This window comes from Brachionichthys hirsutus, unplaced genomic scaffold, assembly GCF_040956055.1.
Source record: "Brachionichthys hirsutus isolate HB-005 unplaced genomic scaffold, CSIRO-AGI_Bhir_v1 contig_1472, whole genome shotgun sequence".
In the NCBI taxonomy this organism is placed as follows: Eukaryota; Metazoa; Chordata; class Actinopteri; order Lophiiformes; family Brachionichthyidae; genus Brachionichthys; species Brachionichthys hirsutus.
The window spans coordinates 34015-53498 of NW_027180430.1; the positions used below are offsets into that span (position 1 = coordinate 34015).

Below are 19484 nucleotides of genomic sequence, written 5' to 3' on the forward strand. Positions count from 1 at the left end.
GTCACTTCCACTGTTCCACATTGTCCATGTAATCCTCCATGGTGCCGCTCTCATCCATATCCCACCAGTTTGGGAGAAGCATCTCAGGCTCCACGTCGTCTCCGTCAGCCTTCCTCCTCGGCTGCTGCTCGCTTAATCCCAAGTCTCTGTCGGGCTGAGGTGTTTCTGTGGGCTTCAGTTTACTCCCTTGCTTAGTTACGAGCCTCCCACGGAGCCTCCTCCTCTCCTGCTGCCGCCTCTCCCTGGCCTGCCTGCGCTCCTGCTGCCTCGCCACCTGGAAACGCTGCAGGAAAAGGTCACGGGCGTACTCATACAGCTCCACATCCCATTGGTTCAGCCGGAGGATTCTGTGCTGCGTCTCGGGGGGCACCTCGACGCTGGAGGCCCGTGTGCCGTTGAGCTGCGTGAAGGGCGTGATGAACTCCAGGTTAAAGGTGCGCTCAAAGAGATACTGGGTCTTACGTTGGTATTCCGTCAGCCCGAAGAAGGCCATCCCACACAAGTTACGCTTAGCACTCTCCAGGAGCACCGCCCAACGCTCGTCCTCGCTCATGGCAGACACGTTGTAGCAACCCACCAGGCTGAGATCTGCCAGCATGCGCGCCTGCCGGTTGTTGGCCAGGTTGTAGGGGCAGTCCATGAATTCCTGCAGGGAGCATCCCGACCAGTCGTCTCCCGAGTAGCAGCTCGGCAGCTCAGACAGCGTCGGCGAACGTCCGTCACACACGTGCAAGGAGGCTTTCCACGTAGCGCCACGCTGCACGTGACGCCACTCGCTCAGGTAGCGGGACACCGGGTCTCTTAGGATGGTGATATAATAAAAGTTCCGACTGGAAAGAAGAAAGTGGGAATTAGGTTTAAAATTAGAATCTAACAGAGTCTAAATATTTCATCGATTTTCTTTTTTTCAGTTTTATGCAGTGATTATAATTCTTTATCTAATCCTTTGCTGATTTGCTCATAATAATAATCATTGAAGAATATAGTTGATTGCATTGATTGGATACATTAATATAATTGCAGAGAACTAATAGGGAGATAAACACAGAACATTTCCACGCTACATAAACACACCTGATTTCCAGATAAAGAGTTGCATGTTTTTTATATACTGTACACCCCCCCCCTCACACACACCAACCTGGGCACGTTCTGTGGAACCTCTCGGGAGTCCATGCGTGACGGGACGCAGCTGGTCAGCTCGGTCCAGTCCGCGTGGAGCCCGCAGCTCCAACCCGTGGAGAACCGGGAGAAGAGCCACGCTTCCTTCTTCCCCGGCCTGTAACAGGCGCATTTCTTCTGACCCGCACGGCACTCGCACGGCCTCTCCAGCTGAATGTTTCGCACCAGGTGTCGGCCGAACGTCGTGCCGCCCGTCTTTTGAATATGCAGGAAAACGATCACGTCATCTCCTTTGATGTTGAAACCTGCGACACGATTTAATTCTGCATTTGTGAAATTGAACCGAGGGACGAAGCGAACCAGAGCGCCGTCTTCCGCGCTGTACGGATCCCTTTGAGGTCCGTCTTTGGTTTCGTTGGACGTGCGCTGGGAACCGGCCGCGCCGTCGCCGTTAAACCAAGACCCCATGTGGCGAAGCATCGGGCACTCGGACCTGCTCGGGCAAACGTACTGGATCATAACGACGCCGAACAGCAACGCCATGAGCAGGACGACCAGGAGCCGATGGTGGCTGCTGCTGGACTTCTCATCCATCTTCCCGGGACAGACAGAAGCGCATCACTCAGACGGTCCCGGTGTCCCGGAGCCTTCCTCGGTGGAATGATGCGTTTAAGGGGCCCGGTGTCCCGGAGCCTGCCTCGGTGGAATGATGCGTTTAAGGGCACCAAACGCAGCGAGAAACAATAACAATGCTGATGGTAGCCAGAGCTAACAGTACCTAGCCAGGTTATCTCACTAAAACGGGTAATCGCTTGTGATTGTAGCCGTGCTGCGCATATATATTTAGTAAAATGCGCATTATCTGAAAATTTGTGGTCGTTTTTGCAGATATTATAAATTGAAGAAAGCGATAATCGCTGTGAAAGGAAAAAGAACCCACTTCCACTCTATCGTCGATTCTTGACCTTTCTTCCCATCAGCCTCTGCGGCGTAGGTGGGCGTCGTTACTGCGACGTCATCGCGCACTACGTAAATGCTGAACGTTACGTAAAGTTATGGTGGCGCTCGCTCCCCGTGTGCCGAAATAGCTCAGTTGGGAGAGCGTTAGACTGAAGATCTAAAGGTCCCTGGTTCGGTCCCTGGTTCGATCCCGGGTTTCGGCATTTTGGTGCGGCAGATTTTTCGAGAGGGCAATCGGGACACGAATTCCAAGTAACTGTAACGAGTAACTGTCCGCATTCTTCAACTCTCTAAATGCCAATTTATCTTTCATAAACTGGTGCAATCACAAGCTTATACTATTTACATTATACATTTATTACAAATGATAGTTCAAATAGGACAATTAAGACTTTTACGTAAGATAAAGAAGAATACCAATTAAAGTAAATGTGCAAAATAAAGACAAGTTTATGCAAAAATAAAATAACACTAAAACGAGAACGATTTAATGAAATATGCACGCTGAAGCATTCTGGGTCTTGGCGTTCGTGACAGAGTGAGACCTCTGTCTGCTCCGCCTCGTCTCTGAGCGGTCCCCGCCCCGGTGAACCGCTCCACGGGCAGCAGCAGACCGGAGGATGTGCTGACACTAAGCGCGATAACATGGAGCTGGACCGTCGGCTGCTGCTCGCCCACTGCACGGCCCACGCCCTTTCCATCTTCGTGGGCTTGCTGGTGGTCGTCCCCGTGGCTCTCAACGGCTCCGCGTTCAAAGGACGCTGCGCTTTGTTCTCCGCGGGCTACTGGAGCACAGAGAACCGCGTCGAGCTGCCAGGGCCGCCCGGAGGCGTCTCCCGCCTGGTGCTCCAGCAGTGGGGGCCGCCGGCGGCCTGCCAGGTCGCCGCCTTTGTCGGTATCTTCAGCGTGCTGTACGGGGCGGCGCAGGGCTGGAGGGGCCTCGTTTATCTGCACGGGCGTCATGACGAGTGAGTGTCGGTCGTTGACCTACTTCTGTTCTGTCTCCGTCGTTGTATGGAGAGACATTTGTTTTATTTTTATGCAAGCAACCCCAAAAAAAAAGAAACGATTTCAACCAAATTAAAGATTTGCAATGAAAAAAAAGATTTGCAACCCAAAATAATGATCTTGATAGATAATAATGGTCTTGTTTGCAAATATTTTTTTTAATTGCTAATCCATTACTTTTGTTTGCCAATCTTTTATTTGGTTGCAAATCCATTACTTTTGTTTGATTGCATAAAAATAAACAAATGTATCCGGATATTGTTGCAGCAGCGGTACTAGTAACCCAACAGCAAGCCGCGTAGTAATATTCAGTGGTGAATACAACTAAGTATATTTGCTTCACTGCCTTTACAGTTTTTAGGCACTTCATACACCTTGGAGACAAACATTATAGTTCTCACTTGTTACAACAATTGATTTTCACCTTGCTGCATCAGCATTGATTATAATATAGTAATATAGCAAACTTAATCAAAACCTGCTCCTAACTTTTGGGAGCAATTTTGTTTGTGCTCAGCACCCTGTTCTCGTCCTTCCTGACGCTGGTGCTGAGTGTGTGCATGCTCTTCCTGTCTGGGGGGGCAGCCGTCATCCTGTCTCTGGGACTGGTCTCCTGGTGTGACACCGTCACTGATGACGGCACAAAACCCTTCAGGTACACAGTCTGACGATGAGCCTTTATAATCCATGTGACATGGACTCAAACGATGGTTCTCAGTAGTTCATGTGCTTTTGTGCTCAGCTGTACAGAGTCCCAGTCTGTTCCTCTTCATCTGGACGTGGACACGTCTTCCTTCTACACAGAGCTCAGTCTGGCAGAGGTAGGAATTGCGCCTGCTCAGTGGTGGAGCTTGACAATTAAAAAAGAAAAATTATAACAAGCAGATATACAAAAACCTCTAACAGGTTGATTCTTTTGGAATTATACAACTCATTCATTTTTGAATAAAACGTTTCTAGAATGAATATTATAATACTGAAACATTGTGAAACGTGTCGGCTGCATTTAACCCATTAGTGCGGGGCCACGGTTCAAATTCAGGTGAAGTATCAAGTCCGGAAATCCTTCAACATGACATGTTTGTATACATATTTCACATTTCTGTATTTACTAACTCTTTAAAAGTTATGCGCCCAACGTGGGGCTCGAACCCACGACCCTGAGATTAAGAGTCTCATGCTCTACCGACTGAGCTAGCCAGGCTTGGGTACATGTGTAGTCACATATTTCTTACACCTAAAAATCAGGAAGCACTCAGCTCATAAGCTCGAGCAATGTGTTCACTAGTCACCATGGAGACAGTGAGAGGCGTTGCCAGGAAAGTACAATCAATTCATTTCACAGCTGTCAAAGGAACGTTCCAAATGTTAAAGTTATGACGTCCACCGATGAATCGTTAGCCTCGACGTCTGAGTGATAGCAGGATTACGTACTCAAAAACCACTGAATGGATGAGTTTAAAGGAATTTCTATAATGATGCGAGTTAGGGCGACATGCTACATGTTAGACGTGGAACGGTGTGGGCTTGGGTTAGGCCGTTAGGGTTAGCATGCTGATTCCTGTGGCATCCGTCTCTGTTCTTCATTCATTCTACCGTCCATGCACTCTCAGACTTATGTGACCACCTACAGCCTTAACTGATTGATCCCCTGCGTCTTCAGGCGTCTCTGTGGTGTGTCGCTGCACTGTGGCTGGTTCAGTCCGTCCTGGCCTTCCTACGCCTCTACCATTCTCACAGCCAACACATCAGCGGGCCGTGTCGCCCCCGAGAGAAGGAATTGCTGCTGGGACACAGCCCATCCGATGGTGGCTCCCCCGCACCTCCTCCAGCAACCCCTACCCTCTTAGTTTAACTGGGAGTTTGCGATATAAGATACAACTTTGTTTTGATGCTAATGTTTTCCACGTTGCCGTTAGCGCTAAATGAAGCGAGTCGTGTAAAAATGACTTAAGACATGCTTATATTTAGGGTCATCATCCCAGACAATAGAACAGGACACATTTTAAATATTTCATTTATGCAAATGGTTAAAAAAATATATTTATAATCTCATTAAGAATCAGTGATTATATTATGTAATTGTATTTAAGAGAGCGCTGGCAGATTAAATTTTGAAATTTAATACTGAAATAAGACACAATTTGTGAGAATCAAATAATCTCCTTGCTCTTTATAAGAAAACTTGTGCCAATAATTCACTGTTAGATTTTTAAAATCTGAAACATGAATGGCCAATATTAATCAGGCAATATCATGCAAGTTATCAGAGAAGACAAAAACAACAACATGAATAATTAGAGAAATATAATATAATTTAAGAACCGCTCTGTAAACACTTGATTATTGTTATTTCACCAGAAACAGAAGGTATTTTTCCCTACAGTATTTTCCACAGATTTAATTTGGGCAGTGGTGTCACTGTGTGAGCACGCCCAGCGGGTTCTGTTGTGTAACAGAAATCACTGGCACTCCTCTCTCTCTTCTCGTGACGATTGTTATGATGCTGTTTGTGTGGAGATGGCCTCACAAGGTGTTAGTGGAGCAGCCAAATTCTGTCAAAGGATGCTTGTGTCGTCCGCGCAGGAGGATTAGATCGGTGCTGGTATTCACACTGAGACCGATTCGTGCTGCACCTCGACCGGTCAGTGAGGAGGTAAGATGTTTCTGGCTTTGATGAGCTTTTAAAACGAATGATTCAAAGTTGTTTCTCTTCTTTCTGTTACTTGCATGGTTGTAATGACACACGGACAGCGGAGAAGAAAATCTGAAGGAGAGAGAGATGAGACAGTACTATAAATGTAAATAAACTATTCCATATGTCGTCTTTCTTTTTGTATTGTAACTCTATATGCTCCAGATGTTTACTTCCTGTTCCTGTTTGTTCATACTGACCGTGTTGTGTTTTGCTTTTTTTTTCTGGTTACTTAAATAAGAAGCTTTGCCTTCTGAAAGATTGTTGTCTCAACTCATGTGTATTAAAATAGACACAAACATACTGACTGATTACCTCATCTGTTTTGATGCTTCTTCATTCCGATGAAAGGGGGGCATAAAACCAATTAACAGTAGGTTAAATAGAATACAAACGTACACATGCATCACTTTGATCGACATGTGTAATTGATGGCATCATGAAATTGAAAATGTGCCACAATAATGAGCCCATAATAACGGACAAAATTCCATCTTTGTATCTGCTGAAAACATTTAGTAAACTTTCTTTGTTTTATAATCATGACTCATTATGGACTTTTGCACATCTCGATTGAGATGAAGGAACCGAGGGAAAACGGGAATTTCTAACAGCGTTATCTCAAGGATAAGCGTTTCGCACAAAACATGAAACTGAATGAATTACTCAATTATTACTTATAATCACAATCAGAATGCCTTATTGGAAATTCCATCAGAAACATTGCTCCACTCAACAAAACTCAGAAATAAGAAATTGACAGTATGCACATTAACAGAAATATAAAACTGTAATTAAAGATATGTTCAAAAAAGCAATAGATTACCAACAGCAAAGACGGGCAGCGAAACTCCAATGCAGATGGTGGCGATGACGCGCAAATACAAAAACAACAGAAGAAGAAGAATTATCCGATGACGTGGAAGAAAAACGAGCCAATCATATTCAAGGATACCATTTTGAATGAGCCGATCTTTCGCTCTGGTCTGCTGTTTACCTTTGGTCGATATTAAACTTCTAAGAAGACAACTATGAAGCTAACGGAAATCAAAAGGTTAAAAGTGTCCGAGCTGCGGTCCAGACTTAAAGAACTCGGTCTGGACGCCAAAGGCCTGAAGGCTGAGCTGGTCGGCAGGCTGTGGTCTGCTCTAGAGGCTCGGCAGCGGAGCGGACAAGACGGGGAGGAAAAACTACAGCAGAGCGGACAAGACGGGGAGGAAAAATTACAGCAGATCGGACAAGACGGGGAGGAAAAACTACAGCAGAGCGGACAAGACGGGGAGGAAAAATTACAGCAGATCGGACAAGACGGGGAGGAAAAACTACAACAGATCGGACAAGACGGGGAGGAAAAACTACAAGAGAGCGGACAAGACGGGGAGGAAAAACTACAACAGATCGGACAAGACGGGGAGGAAAAACTACAAGAGAGCGGACAAGACGGGGAGGAAAAACTACAAGAGAGCGGACAAGACGGGGAGGAAAAACTACAACAGATCGGACAAGACGGGGAGGAAAAACTACAAGAGGGCGGACAAGACGGGGAGGAAAAACTACAAGAGGGCGGACAAGACGGGGAGGAAAAACTACAAGAGAGCGGACAAGACGGGGAGGAAAAACTACAAAACGAGTCCTCGCTGCCGCCGGCTGAAGCTGCTGTGGCCCCGCAGCAGGAGCTGGTGGTCTGCAGGAGAGAGTTCACCGACGCTGCCACGCAGACCGAGCCCGACACCCGGCTGCCGGCACCGGGTCACCGAGCGGAGGGCGCAGGAAGAGCCTTTTACGAGTTCAAAGAGGAAATACGATACAAAAGGTAACCGAAAGCAGGTCGATAAGTGAGGCTGAAACGCTGTAGCATGTCTGAATGGGGGGAGATCCGAACCTTTTTCTGATGGATTTGTCCTCCCGATTCTGGTTCTGGGTCTTTCATATACAGTCAGGTCATTCTGCAGCTTTACTCATATTAGCTAACTTTGGCACTTGTTTGCACCTTAAAGGCCCCCCAATCCACGAGCATGTCTGATGTAGTTTTACTGATAAAAACAGAAAATAAGATTTGCACTTGGTTTAGTTCACTTTGTATACTTTATCTTACGGCTGCGCCACTTAAATAGAGAAAATATCCCCCAAATGTGTCTTTTTTAAATGATCTAAGAACAGATTGTTGTAAATCAGTGTGTGTGTTTCTTTCCATCTATTCTCAACCAGATCCAAATCACCACAACCGCCCACTGAAAGAGGATGCCAGGAAGAGGAAGAGGAAGATAAAATCAGATTAAATCCACGTGGGTCCATAAATGACATGCGCTTATTTAGTTTGTCTCAAACTGAACCGATCATTTGTTGAGGATGGGATGTGACGAGTGTCGAACCTCCTGAAACCAACGACCTTTCCCTGTTCGCTCAGATGACCGCCACCTCCATTTTGAGGTGGGCCCAGACGGTGCATGCGGCCAGCCGCGCTTCTGGGCTCGATTCCCCTTGTTGTGGTCGGGCTGCAGGCTCACGCACGGCGTGCGGCAGGGCGGGGCGGGCTTCGAGGTCCGGCTGGAGAGGAAGTTGTCGACTGCACGGCTTGAAGAGGAAAAGGAGGTGTGCGCTCGTGGCGTGAGAGTCGGCTGGTCAACGACGACCGCCTCTTTGCTGCTGGGTGAGTTCCAGGTCGGGGGGGGGCGGGGGGGGGGGCTCTAGAACTCATTGCTTTTAACCTTTCTCCTTCTTGTTTTATAGGCGAAGATGAATTCTCTTTCGCGTATGACGGACGTGGTAAAAAGGTGTCCGGTGGTCGGGAGGAGGCGTTTGGGGAACCGCTTTCCGTGGGAGACATCATCGGCTGTTACGCCGTGAGTGACGGACTCCTCTTTGAGTCTCCCTGTGCTTTGTCACATGACGGGAACATACCTACCTCAGAAATACACGTCTGCGTCCTCGGACACACGTTTCCGTGCTTCTCATCTCAATTGTGTTTGTTTGTGTGACAGTCCTTTTCCACAGATGGCGCCGTTGACCTTTCTTTTCATAAGAACGGGCGTCCCATGGGCGTCGCCTTCTCCCTGGACGCCCCTGTGCCACCCGGCCGTGTTCTGTTCCCTCATGTTATCTGTAAGGACTGTGCAGTTAGAGTCCACCTGGACCCCACAGCCCCCCCCTGGTACCCCAGTCCTGAAGGGTTTACTCCTCTGGCGGCTCTTCCTGCCGGACAAGTCGAACGCTCCACTTTGGCTCCGACCCCCAGAGCAGATTGTGAGGTGAAAAGTATTTCAACGTTGATTTTAGCTTAACTGAAGGGTATCATTTGAAATCCAAAGTAACTAAAGTGACAACAAGACGTGTTTGTCAAATGTCACCCCCCCCCCCCCCCTCTGTCCAGGTATTGGTGTTAGTTGGCCTCCCTGGTTCGGGGAAGAGTCGCTGGGCCAGGACTCTCATGAAGCAGCATCCAGAGAAACGGTACAGACTGTTGGGCACAGAGGAGCTGCTCGCATGCATGATGGTCGGTCACAAAGCATTCGGTATCAGGTTTTATTTCTATATAAATGCACTCCCGGATGTCAATAACCTCTCCTACCCATCCTTAACTGTTTGTGTAGGGCGGGGGGCAGAGGGAGTGCAGGCTGCAGCAGGCCTCTCGCTGTCTAACACATTTGATCAATATAGCCGCTCAGACTCCCGGCAAATACATACTCGATCAGGTAACTCTAATTATTGTTTTTATTTATTTATTATTACACCTCACACACACTTTCAGTACTTTGGACATTTCCATGATTAGAAAGGAGCAGATAGAAGAATGATATATCGTTTATACCCACAGTAAATGCATTCCGTCAAAGTTGGTATAAAATAAATAGTTTGTTCTTTTATCTCTATTTAAATTCCAACATATATCGACTACTTTTTAAATCATTCTCCTGAGAATTCCACAATTTTATCCCCAAAACAGACACGCACATTTGTTTTAAAGCTGTTTCTAGCCATTTGATGTTTAAAATCATGTTGTCTTCTATGGTTTTCATTTTCCGAAGTACTAAACACAATCAACTTTTGTAAGTCCTCTGGAAGAATTTTGTTTCTGGCTTTCAGTCTGCAATTCTACTAATTTTTAAAATTGTAATAATCCTGACTTAATAAAAAATCAATTTGCGTGATCCCTAAAATATTATAGCCTCGGATAAGTATCCGAGTCATTTCAGACATAGGAATGAGGAAATAATTCTCTTCTTCATTGTATTTAACCTCCTTTGCTTTGTCCTCTCTCTGTTGTCCAGTGTAACATCCTCGTCTCCGCTCAGCAGTACAAGCTGCGCCAGTTTGCAGGCTTCAGACGGCAGGTGGTTGTTATCTTTCCCTCAGCAGACGAGTGGAAAAGACGACTGTCCCAGCACCGGACTGACGGGGAGAAGATCCCCGAGACTTACCTGCTCAAACTCCAAAGTTAGTGGGAGTTAAGGCCAACTCGGGGACAAAAGCAGCGGGTGAAGCCGGGTCGGAAGGCATTTCTATCGGAGGAGAATATGCGTTCCTGCAAACTCTGACTTCCTAGAAAAAAAAAAGCAACCATTCATTCGGATTGGGCCAGTCTGTCCAGTTAAGGGATCACAAGACTCAGAGCCGTGTGAATAGGTTTAATGCAAGTTGATGTGAAGATCACTTCTCTTGTGCTTCATATACATTAACTTTTGTTCCTTTCTCCAGTGAGCTGCAACCTTCCAGAACAAGACAGCCACCTGATGGAGGAGCTGCAATATGTTGAGCTCCCTCGGGGACGGGCAGAGGCGCTCCTGCAGGAGTATAAAGGCGAAGCTCGCAGACTGCTGCCTCCCATCCCCGAACAGGAGAATAAGAAACCCCGACTAGACAGGAAGAGAGTCCACCCTCCCTGCCCTCCGCCTTCACGCAGGGCGCCTTGGACTGGGCTTCACTGTCAGGGTGAGAAATGAGGACAGTATTTTGGGAGCTTTGATACGATTAGGATTTTCAGTTGATGTAAATTCTGTTGCTGCTTTTAGGGTGGAGCAACACGCAGTCGTGGAGGCAGCAGCCCAGATATGTGAGTGCTCTGAACTCGCATACGAAGCAATCACAAGCCTCCCGGTACCATTCGGCAGAGTCGATTTAGCCGTTAGTGTTACTACAGTTACTACAGAACTGCTTTCAGCTTGTCAGATCTGCACTAAATTAATATTCATTTTTTAAAACAATGGTCATTTTGTACGATCTTATGAAGAAGATAAGCTATTACCATTTATTCTTCTTACTCATGTTTGTTTATTTAAATCCCTTTTTAAACAGCGGCTAAGTGACGCCCAACTGTAATCTTTGTTTCAGTGAAGTCATATTTTGTTTTCTGCCGTTTTCATTTCAGTGGCACGCGTATCAGGATGCGGGCTACTACTACGGAGACTTTGGCAGCAGTGGCTACGAAGGCTACTGATGGAGCGTGAGACGGATGCCGCTGCACAATCTATGTTTACGGAACAACAGCCCGGCTTCAAAGCGGAGATCTGACTGAAGCTCAAGAGTTGAGATTCACTCGCTGCTGATCATCCGTGTCGTGTGCAGAAGTTTTAACACCGGAAAGCAAACTCTCTTCAGGGTTTTATTTAGATTAACCACATTTTCACTTTAAAACATAACGATTAGGAAAAATATGCAGTATTTCTACAATTCTGACAACAGTGTTGGGCCGAAAACATTTTCTCTCTATAATTCATAATTTGGATCCATCGTCTGATACAATCAGCTGGTTGTCACGACACTTGCTGTGTTCCTCTTCATCAGGCTTCACTGTTTGATAAAGCAGCACCGCTCCTTTAGCTGAAGGGCACATCTCCAACCAGAGAGGGCTGCTTCTGCTCAGCTGCAGCACCTCCTGTGAAATCAATGCAACATGCTTTTACTGTGAAAGGGCTCTCAGGTGTGGTTAAATATTTCTGAAACGTAGCTTGTGTATCTCAATGACGTTCTATACTCGAGAGAGAATCGGCGTTGCTACGCAGACGATCCTCGGTGACCACGGTACTGGATGTTTACTCTCACCCTTCTGCTGAGGAAGACGATGTCTGTGGACTCGTGGGCCTCTGCTCCTCCTTTCCAGTACAACCTCCTCACGTCATCAGATGTCAGTGAGCAACTGAGGACACGCCAGGATAAGCAGCACGAAACGATAACTTTCACAAAGTAAAAAAGTGATTCTCTGCAAATGTCAGACGTCTTTCACTTCAGCTCAGATCCCATCAAGCATCTCCCACCAGACCTGTTTGTCAGAGCTGCTTAATCGATTGGGGGGGGGGGGGGGTGTTAATTATACACTCTAATAATAAAGAAAAATCCCCCCCACACAGACACACACAGTCCAACACAGTGAAGTGAGATTTAGACACTGACGAGGAAGAATGCAATTAGTTACAGAATAAATATTTGCAATTTCTACGGAAAATGTGGAATTTATTTTACCTTTAGTCCCTTTAATTTGGACATTTTCGATTAAAACATTTCTGAAATAATGTCTTTTCTATGAATTTGTAAGCAGGAAAAGACTTCTGATATAGTTGATGTGTTTGCAAAGTTTCTGTTTTGATGTATGCATGTGACCCGTGGAACAAGCTGCCATAGTTATTTTTGTTTAAGTTATTGATCCTTGTAACTTAGAGTAAGTTAACAGAGGGAAATTTAATTCCAGTGGGTTTTCCACACAGTTCAAATATTGATGGGTAAATCATATTACAGTCAAAATTAAAATAATCTCCCGTTCATCTTTCTATTCCTAGTCCACTATGGGATCCACCGATATCAAACACAGTAGCTTCTATTTGAAGGATTAAAATAAAGAAGATGAGTACCTGACATAGAACTCGGCACTCGGTCGGCCGGCGCTGGTGTGATTCAGTGCGACGCCCATCAGGACGGGTTCTCTGAGGGCGCTTAGAGGAATATTCACCTGCAGAGAGACAAGCTTCAGTTTCTAGTCTCGCTTCCTCGTCTGCCTTCTAAAGTAAACAACTTAGATATTAAATAATTTATTACCAAGGGGAGAAAAAAAACATTTAATCTTCCCAAACTGATGCTCATCTATGTTTTTAGGGATATTTATGACATTTGTAAGACTAAAATGAGACCTGATTTTCATTTTTTCTCACCCAGAAATCCTTGTGAAATGATTATAGGTGAGAAGAGCTTTGAATTACATTGAAGAAGAAAAACAAGCCGCCTCCAGCGGAGCCCACCTCGTCTCTGATCTCGGAGCACACGGATGCGAACAGTTCTGAGACGACGGGCCGCTGCTGCATCATGTCCACGGTGATCTGCTCCTCACGCACCGCCCGGCCGAGACGCTCGCACACCAGCTGAGCAGAACGACAACGCCATGTCCGAGGCATCACGCTGATATTTTCACGCTTTCATCCACGTTATATTTTTACTTCACCTTTGGCTCTGGATGACCTCCGGGGATGTCAAGAAGCCCCCCCGCCTCCGCCACCCTCTGACTCCTCCTGATGAACACCACCTGACTGTCGTCTGTGCGCAGGATGGCGCCCACTCCTAGAGGCTGGGCCAGCAGGGCCAGCGGGTCACCGAACTCTGCTTCTCCCAGCCGACGGAGCTGCCACGCTTGATTGGACCAGTTTGTCCCCAGAAAGTCTCTGTAGCACGTTAGGCCTAATCTCAGAGTGAGGCGTGGCTCATGTTCTTCAACCTCCGGGAGAGAACGAGTGCCGTGTGGATGTTTAGGGGAACGAGAGGACGACGGGGTACTTGTAGCAAGCAAGCAGAAAGAGTGCAGTCTAAATTTGCACCCGTTAAAAAGCCACGGCTGCTTGGACACCCGCTCCGTCCACACCTCACCAATATGACGCTCCAGGGACGGATCTGTCCGCCTGTTAAAGCTGGCAAGAAGGAATGGAAGCAATGAGCTTTTCCATCTTACTGTGCTATAAATATTAAAACTGTTTTTACCATTGTAAAGCCATCATTTAAAGCCAACAAATACTTTCCTCCAGCTCACTGGTTTCTCCGGAAAATGTAGTTCTTGTCAAATTAACCACAGATATATAGTTTATACAGTAGTTAAAAATGATTTGCATCTCGACATAGAAGAGGATCATGCATTTGTTAGGGAGCTTTTTTCCAACATGACACGGTGTGCAGTATAGTGTACTTATTATATATGCAGAGATGTCACTATCCATGATCCTCCTACCTCTCAGAAAGCTCCGCTTGCACCTGAGATTCCAGCAGCCCCCTCCAGGCGGCGCAGTGCAGCAACACGGACACGTCCGAGTCCATCGTTGCCTAGTCTTCAACCGCGCAGCTGCAATTCTGTCATCCGGTGTGTGAAATATGAATAGCAATATTCTTATTTTTTTAACGGTTCCGATGAAAGAAAATCAATTCACAGAGTGCATAAAGGTGTAGTTAAGAAGCGAATCTGTAAATGTTAAATTATGCCAGAGTTAGTAAACACGTTGAAAACTCACCGCGAATGGATTTAACTGTGTCCTGAACACTCATTCAAATCATTGTTTTAGTGTTGTTATTATTTAAAATGAAGATGCAGGACTAGTTTGTATGACGTGGAATAAAACCCGGCATTAATGTCAGCGCCGTCTGAACTCCAACTTCCTGGTGTCAAAAGAATTCAACCCGGTCCAACAGGATGTAGTTAAACGGCAAGAGAAATATCTGCTGCAGTAAAACACCAATATGGGTTAAGATCACGTATATAACGTACCCAAGCAAATTTTCAAGTAGACACAGTGGCGTACTTTTACAATTCTAGAGTGTAAATTTTATCAAACGGCAAGGCAAGATCAAGACATTCTGTATGACAACAGGAAACGTGTCGCGGTGAAAATGTTGTGCCTTATTTTGAAGGGACGAGGTCCCCGGTTTCCGGGTTTCTCGAATTTAGCTTACTGAGCTGAGTTTACGTAATAGCCTCATAGCAAGCTAATGTTCTGACCCTCAGTTCTCCTGGTAAGTCATATTTTAATTTTGTCTTTAACCTTAATCCGATATTGTTTTAATGACCTTAATCATTTACACAACACTGCTAGCTAAAGTAGAACATTATTAGCATGCTAACAGAAGGACTGTCAGCATTGGCTAGTTGTAGCTGCTCAGGTAGCAGAACTAGGCATTCTTTGAAAGTTTTCCCTTTCTATCCACAAAGTGGTTTAATAAATATTTTTCTAACTATTTACTTTCTATTTATCCTTTTGTTGTCCTGAATCAGGTCACGTGTCAGCAGATGAAGCGGCAGCTGGTCAGTTTGAATGGAATCACACTAAATAGAAGGTACAGAAACAAATGCCTTGTTTTCCACTCATCAGAACTTGCATGCCTTTGTTTGAAATGTTGGAGTGTTTTAAGACAAATCGATGGTTGTATAGGGCTAATAATAATAATAATAATAATAGGAGTGAGATGATCGGTGTTAAATAGTCTCAAACCGACACCTTTATCTATTACTCACTTTAATATGTCTTTAATGTGTCACTTTAATTTATTTATTGTTATTTTGCACCTGTGGAGTAATTTATTTTTATTTTATTGGTATTGTAAAATGTCTATGATTTATGTACGAAGGACTTTCAACGGAAAGTAGTTTCTGTATTAAGCATGGAAATGTTATAATATGACTTATTTGACCTAAATTAATAATTGAATTATAACTTTCATATCATAACCAGAATTAGATTGTTTTACTGGACTTACAACATGCACAGGGTTCGACCCCCGGCATGGCGCCTATATATATTTATCTGTAATTGTATTAGATTGTCTGTGCTTTGAATGAGACTATACAGAAGTTTGATTTTAAATCGTTCCCTTCCGCATCTCATCTCCTGTCATCTCTACAGAACTGCTGATGGAGGCTCCGCTCCGTCTGTCTCAGAGTTGTCTCTGGGTTTGCAAGAGTGGACGTCGCCAGCTCTCTCAAAGTTATGTCAGGTAGGCTTTTTTTATTTTATTTTTTTACAGTGTACTGTTTGTACTGTATAACCGATGCCTGTTTTGTTTTGACTTCTTTCACCTTTCACCACAGGAAAGCTGTGAACTACTACGAACGACTGGGAGTCAAATCTGACGCCAGTTTGGAGGAAATAAAAAATGCCTTTTTTAGCAAATCCAAGACGGTAAGGCCTTTGTTTGTGAACACGCTGTGAGGACAGGTCTTGCCAGGTGAGGGCAGCCTTTCACATGAGTTTGTTTGTTGTTGTTTTTACCTTTCCATGGCCTTCCTGATTGTTTGCTTTCATGCTGAGGTTCCCAGTGCAAATAAAGATGAACATAATGTGTATTCATCTTGTTGTTTTGGAATAGATGAGGGTTGTCGGTGCAGATCATTAATTTGGGTGCATTTGCTTAACAGACGGTGCTGTGTGTGTGTGTGTGTGTTGAACATGCCTGCATCAGAGCGTAATGGTTTGGTCATTAGATCTTATTGCCGTTATATCATGCAGCTGCACCCAGACAAGGACCCATCTGACCCAACGCTGCACAGCCAGTTTGTGGAGCTAAACGAGGCCTACCGGGTGCTGAGCAAAGACCTGAGCAGGAAGGAGTACGACTTCAAAGTCAGACAACCGTACAGCGGGGGCCAGGCCTTCAGGTCTCCTAGCAGCCACGCACGCTACACAGCCAGGTGAAGAGACTCGCGATGTGTCGGTTTCTGCCTCTTTTAATGTGAACACTTAATAAATGAACTGACAAAACACCGAAGGGCGAATGAATCTCTTCTCCATTTTCTCCAATACAATTTTTATTGGAATGTTTTCGCCGTGCGAACGAACGCAGTTCATTTTCGGCCGTTTCTAATGTTCCTTCCATCTGCCTCGCCTCTTTATGATGTTGCATATCATGATCATTTTTCTACTACTTTCTTTCCCCACAGCACGAGTAATCGGGAGAACATGCGATACTGGGAGCAGTTTCATCAGTGTTATGCACAAAGCACGGCAGAGGAGAGGCAGAGGAGGGAGAGGAAGAACATGCACCTGATGGGCTACTGTATCATCATCATGTTCCTCGGCATCGGAGCTCACATAATCTTCTTCAGGTAAAATATGGGCGCAGTTCGTCCTTTTTTTATTCTGGATCATGATCATTTATTTGCTTTTAGATGATGTCTCAATGACAGTTGCGTTTGTGGAGCTTTTATTCCTGTGCTGCACAAACACATTAATACGACTCGGCACTCACAGAGTACCTGCTGAACAACGGGTCCTTTAGTTCACGCAAAATAATTCTGCGAGGGGTGTCTAAACTCAAATATTTCTCTGTCTCTTTCAGGAAACTACACGAAGTTCACACCAATTTCATGAACAAGAAAGATCGAGTCATCACAGAGATTTACAATCAATCCAAAGAGAGGGCCAAGTGAGTGACGCTCAAATGCTTTATGTTTCTCCTGTATTCTCAGTGTTTTTATGGAATATTTTACTCACAACGGCACGTTTTGTTTCGTTCTCTTCTCAGGGCCAACGGTTTCAAGAAGCAGACAGAAATCCTGCGACAGAACCATGCCGAGTTTCTGAAAAAATACAACATCCGTAACAGTAGAGACGACAAATAGCAGCGTGTCCGTCTGTCCTGAGCGACGACGGGTTTTCACCCTCTGTGGAGAGGACAGGAGACAGAATGACACACACACGAACATGGATTTTCTGTGGGTTTCCAGTTCTGCAAATGTTTCCACATGAACGGTGATTCAGAATGGACCGATCCGTCGAAGCACTTTAGTCATCAGCCTATTTTGAAACGCATCCAGCTTAAAGTATGTACACAAGCATTTCAGTGCCATGATGAACTCTGCCTCCGATAAACTCACGAGGGTATTCGATCGATTGTTTTCAACCTCATTTATTAGTTGTGAACATCATGCAAAGCTCAGAACAGGGAATGGAACTGATTGGAGACCAGACCAAAAAAAACAACAACAACAACAACACTGTAATGAAGCTGCAATATGTTTTACTGAAAGAAAAGATCAAAGTCCTCTCCTGGGGAGGGCACTATGGGTCAGGTTGGATGAGGCTGCTCAGAGGAAGGATTGAGGAGCGTAACGTAAATGTCCAAGAATCTAAATTCTTAGCAGCCGTTCTATAGCAGATCGGTCTGTGTCAAAATGCAACCGCAGCGTTTCCAGCCAATGCAGGTTTATGCCTTTAAATTATTTACACTGAGGGATGCATTTATTGTAGATTGTGTAGATATTGTCTAACGCTGGTGTAGAGCCACCATCCACCTTTTTGTCTCAGTTTTTAGGACATGGATTTATTTATTTTTTGACTACCAGACCGCTTTGCTTGAAGCGATGCCAAAGGTAATAATAAATCTTTTCTCATTAATCATTGCTCTCGGCTTGGCTCACCTCTCATTCACAGCTTCTGTGTTCATAAATACCAAACGGATGAGATTTGATCCACTAATCATTTATCTTTCTTAATTTACATGAATTTACATAAATTCTCTTGAGTTAGAAACGCACATTTACCTTTTTTAATGAGCGAGTCCACAGATGATCCAACCTTACGTTGGTGAGATAATTATTTATCTGCACCCTAACTGAGAAGTCAGAAGTACATTTTCATTATCTCCGCGGTCGAATTTTAGCTACTTACAAATCTCTGATTTCTTCTAGAAGTCTCAAAGGTTATCTTAAAACTTTCCATATACAGCACAGAAGTTTATTTGTATTTATTGGGAAGATGAAAAAAAAGAATCCAGCAAAACCGCATGTTTGTTTTTTTACACTTATTTGAGTTTGAACTAAACTCAAGCATATTGTCTCTGAAGTAACAATATTGTCTTCTCTGCCTTGTTGTCGCCACGCCTGTCCCGAGACTTCAGCCAGAGATAGCATCCCTGCGTAGCTTAGAGACACCCCCATGTGCCCCGTCGTAACCCAAACACACCACAATGACTGAGATTGTGGTGTGAGTGTTCCACCGCGCACACACAGACACGCACTCGGGTGGAGCCAGGGATTGTTCTTCGCCCGAGAAACTGGCATGAGTGCAATTTATAATTGAGTTTTTATCTTTACTGGGCTGCTGGAGAATTATTTTCGTCGGATGACATTTCAAACTGGAAAAAGCACAGGCGTTAATGTTTTCAATAAAGATGCCCATCTGTCATTTAACTGGACACTAACAGAAGCAGAGCCTCAGCAATAGTATCTGTAGTTACTAGCAACATGTTTGCTGTTCCTGCTGTGACACGTAAAACTGTCTGCTGTGGTAAAGGTCTCGAGAGACAAGGTTCATGTGACATTTGCTGAGTTGTGTGCTTGTCTAGAATCGCTTTTGCGCAGCTGACCTGTGCAATGACAAAGACTATACTTAGGTTAAGGCTGTGTTTGAAAATGACTGTTTTCCTCGCATCTGATTTTATTTTTAACCCCCGATTGTTCACATTTATCTCATTGTGTACAAGATTCACCACAACATATGACAAATAAAAGTATAATAGATGTAAAAGGATTAAAACAACTTTGATTTGAGAAACACAATAAACTGTCTCAAACTGCAAGTTTAGGAATAAGTGGTGCACACAAAGAAAACATTAAAAAATATAGCATGGAGGACAAGAGTTTTAAAGGTTTAGAGGGTAGAGACTAGTCTATCGGGTATTTAGTCTAAGGTCCAAAAGACACAATCAGATATTACTATTATCTCTTTAATTTGATTCCTGT

General features: G+C 44.8%; 5 protein-coding genes and 2 non-coding genes across 7 annotated transcripts; 4 read left to right on the plus strand and 3 right to left on the minus strand.

The window, feature by feature from the left end:
- LOC137914861 (heparan-sulfate 6-O-sulfotransferase 2-like) lies at positions 1 to 1716 on the minus strand. Its single transcript, XM_068758357.1, has 2 exons — positions 1142 to 1716; positions 1 to 830 (listed from the first exon to the last, which is right to left on the minus strand). Exons 1-2 carry the CDS (start codon positions 1714 to 1716, stop codon positions 2 to 4), a joined length of 1404 nt encoding a protein of 467 aa, XP_068614458.1. The 3' UTR covers position 1.
- Positions 1717 to 2200: 484 nt separating this feature from the next.
- trnaf-gaa (transfer RNA phenylalanine (anticodon GAA)) lies at positions 2201 to 2285 on the plus strand. The gene has a single exon. It is a non-coding gene; the product is annotated as a tRNA-Phe (tRNA).
- A 442-nt stretch (positions 2286 to 2727) lies between these two features.
- Positions 2728 to 4945, plus strand: LOC137914874 (transmembrane protein 179-like). Its single transcript, XM_068758369.1, has 4 exons — positions 2728 to 3050; positions 3608 to 3745; positions 3833 to 3911; positions 4754 to 4945. The coding sequence occupies exons 1-4, from the start codon at positions 2728 to 2730 to the stop codon at positions 4943 to 4945; spliced, it is 732 nt and encodes a 243-aa protein (XP_068614470.1).
- Positions 4222 to 4294, minus strand: trnak-cuu (transfer RNA lysine (anticodon CUU)). The gene has a single exon. It is a non-coding gene; the product is annotated as a tRNA-Lys (tRNA).
- Positions 4946 to 6816: 1871 nt separating the features above from the next.
- LOC137914875 (heterogeneous nuclear ribonucleoprotein U-like protein 2) lies at positions 6817 to 11348 on the plus strand. Its single transcript, XM_068758370.1, has 12 exons — positions 6817 to 6939; positions 7381 to 7598; positions 7994 to 8070; positions 8193 to 8435; positions 8516 to 8628; positions 8767 to 9033; positions 9156 to 9278; positions 9376 to 9477; positions 10054 to 10219; positions 10481 to 10714; positions 10795 to 10835; positions 11151 to 11348. Exons 1-12 carry the CDS (start codon positions 6817 to 6819, stop codon positions 11217 to 11219), a joined length of 1776 nt encoding a protein of 591 aa, XP_068614471.1. The 3' UTR covers positions 11220 to 11348.
- A 36-nt stretch (positions 11349 to 11384) lies between these two features.
- On the minus strand, positions 11385 to 14304 carry LOC137914869 (uridine diphosphate glucose pyrophosphatase NUDT22-like). Its single transcript, XM_068758364.1, has 7 exons — positions 14263 to 14304; positions 13986 to 14104; positions 13212 to 13671; positions 13012 to 13131; positions 12628 to 12725; positions 11825 to 11918; positions 11385 to 11657 (listed from the first exon to the last, which is right to left on the minus strand). Exons 2-7 carry the CDS (start codon positions 14069 to 14071, stop codon positions 11496 to 11498), a joined length of 1020 nt encoding a protein of 339 aa, XP_068614465.1. The 5' UTR covers positions 14072 to 14104; positions 14263 to 14304; the 3' UTR covers positions 11385 to 11495.
- Positions 14305 to 14715: 411 nt separating this feature from the next.
- Positions 14716 to 18108, plus strand: LOC137914863 (dnaJ homolog subfamily C member 4-like). The gene is made up of 8 exons (XM_068758359.1): positions 14716 to 14761; positions 15021 to 15082; positions 15649 to 15739; positions 15834 to 15924; positions 16252 to 16433; positions 16683 to 16847; positions 17081 to 17167; positions 17267 to 18108. The coding sequence occupies exons 3-8, from the start codon at positions 15657 to 15659 to the stop codon at positions 17361 to 17363; spliced, it is 705 nt and encodes a 234-aa protein (XP_068614460.1). The 5' UTR covers positions 14716 to 14761; positions 15021 to 15082; positions 15649 to 15656; the 3' UTR covers positions 17364 to 18108.
- The last annotated feature ends 1376 nt before the right edge of the window (positions 18109 to 19484 follow it).

Coding starts and splice junctions, on each gene's coding strand:
- LOC137914875 (XM_068758370.1), top strand. CDS start 6,817: ATGAAGCTAACGGAAATCAAAAGGTTAAAAGTGTCCGAGCTGCGGTCC. Junction 9,279..9,375: donor AGCTGCTCGCATGCATGATG/GTCGGTCACAAA, acceptor CTGTTTGTGTAG/GGCGGGGGGCAGAGGGAGTG. Junction 10,715..10,794: donor GACTGGGCTTCACTGTCAGG/GTGAGAAATGAG, acceptor TGCTGCTTTTAG/GGTGGAGCAACACGCAGTCG.
- LOC137914861 (XM_068758357.1), bottom strand. CDS start 1,716: ATGGATGAGAAGTCCAGCAGCAGCCACCATCGGCTCCTGGTCGTCCTG. Junction 831..1,141: donor GTTCCACAGAACGTGCCCAG/GTTGGTGTGTGT, acceptor TCTTCTTTCCAG/TCGGAACTTTTATTATATCA.
- LOC137914863 (XM_068758359.1), top strand. CDS start 15,657: ATGGAGGCTCCGCTCCGTCTGTCTCAGAGTTGTCTCTGGGTTTGCAAG. Junction 16,434..16,682: donor CACGCACGCTACACAGCCAG/GTGAAGAGACTC, acceptor CTTTCCCCACAG/CACGAGTAATCGGGAGAACA. Junction 17,168..17,266: donor CAATCCAAAGAGAGGGCCAA/GTGAGTGACGCT, acceptor TTCTCTTCTCAG/GGCCAACGGTTTCAAGAAGC.
- LOC137914874 (XM_068758369.1), top strand. CDS start 2,728: ATGGAGCTGGACCGTCGGCTGCTGCTCGCCCACTGCACGGCCCACGCC. Junction 3,051..3,607: donor CTGCACGGGCGTCATGACGA/GTGAGTGTCGGT, acceptor GTTTGTGCTCAG/CACCCTGTTCTCGTCCTTCC. Junction 3,912..4,753: donor CAGAGCTCAGTCTGGCAGAG/GTAGGAATTGCG, acceptor CTGCGTCTTCAG/GCGTCTCTGTGGTGTGTCGC.
- LOC137914869 (XM_068758364.1), bottom strand. CDS start 14,071: ATGGACTCGGACGTGTCCGTGTTGCTGCACTGCGCCGCCTGGAGGGGG. Junction 13,672..13,985: donor CAAGCGGAGCTTTCTGAGAG/GTAGGAGGATCA, acceptor CCTTCTTGCCAG/CTTTAACAGGCGGACAGATC. Junction 11,658..11,824: donor TCGTCTTCCTCAGCAGAAGG/GTGAGAGTAAAC, acceptor TTGATTTCACAG/GAGGTGCTGCAGCTGAGCAG.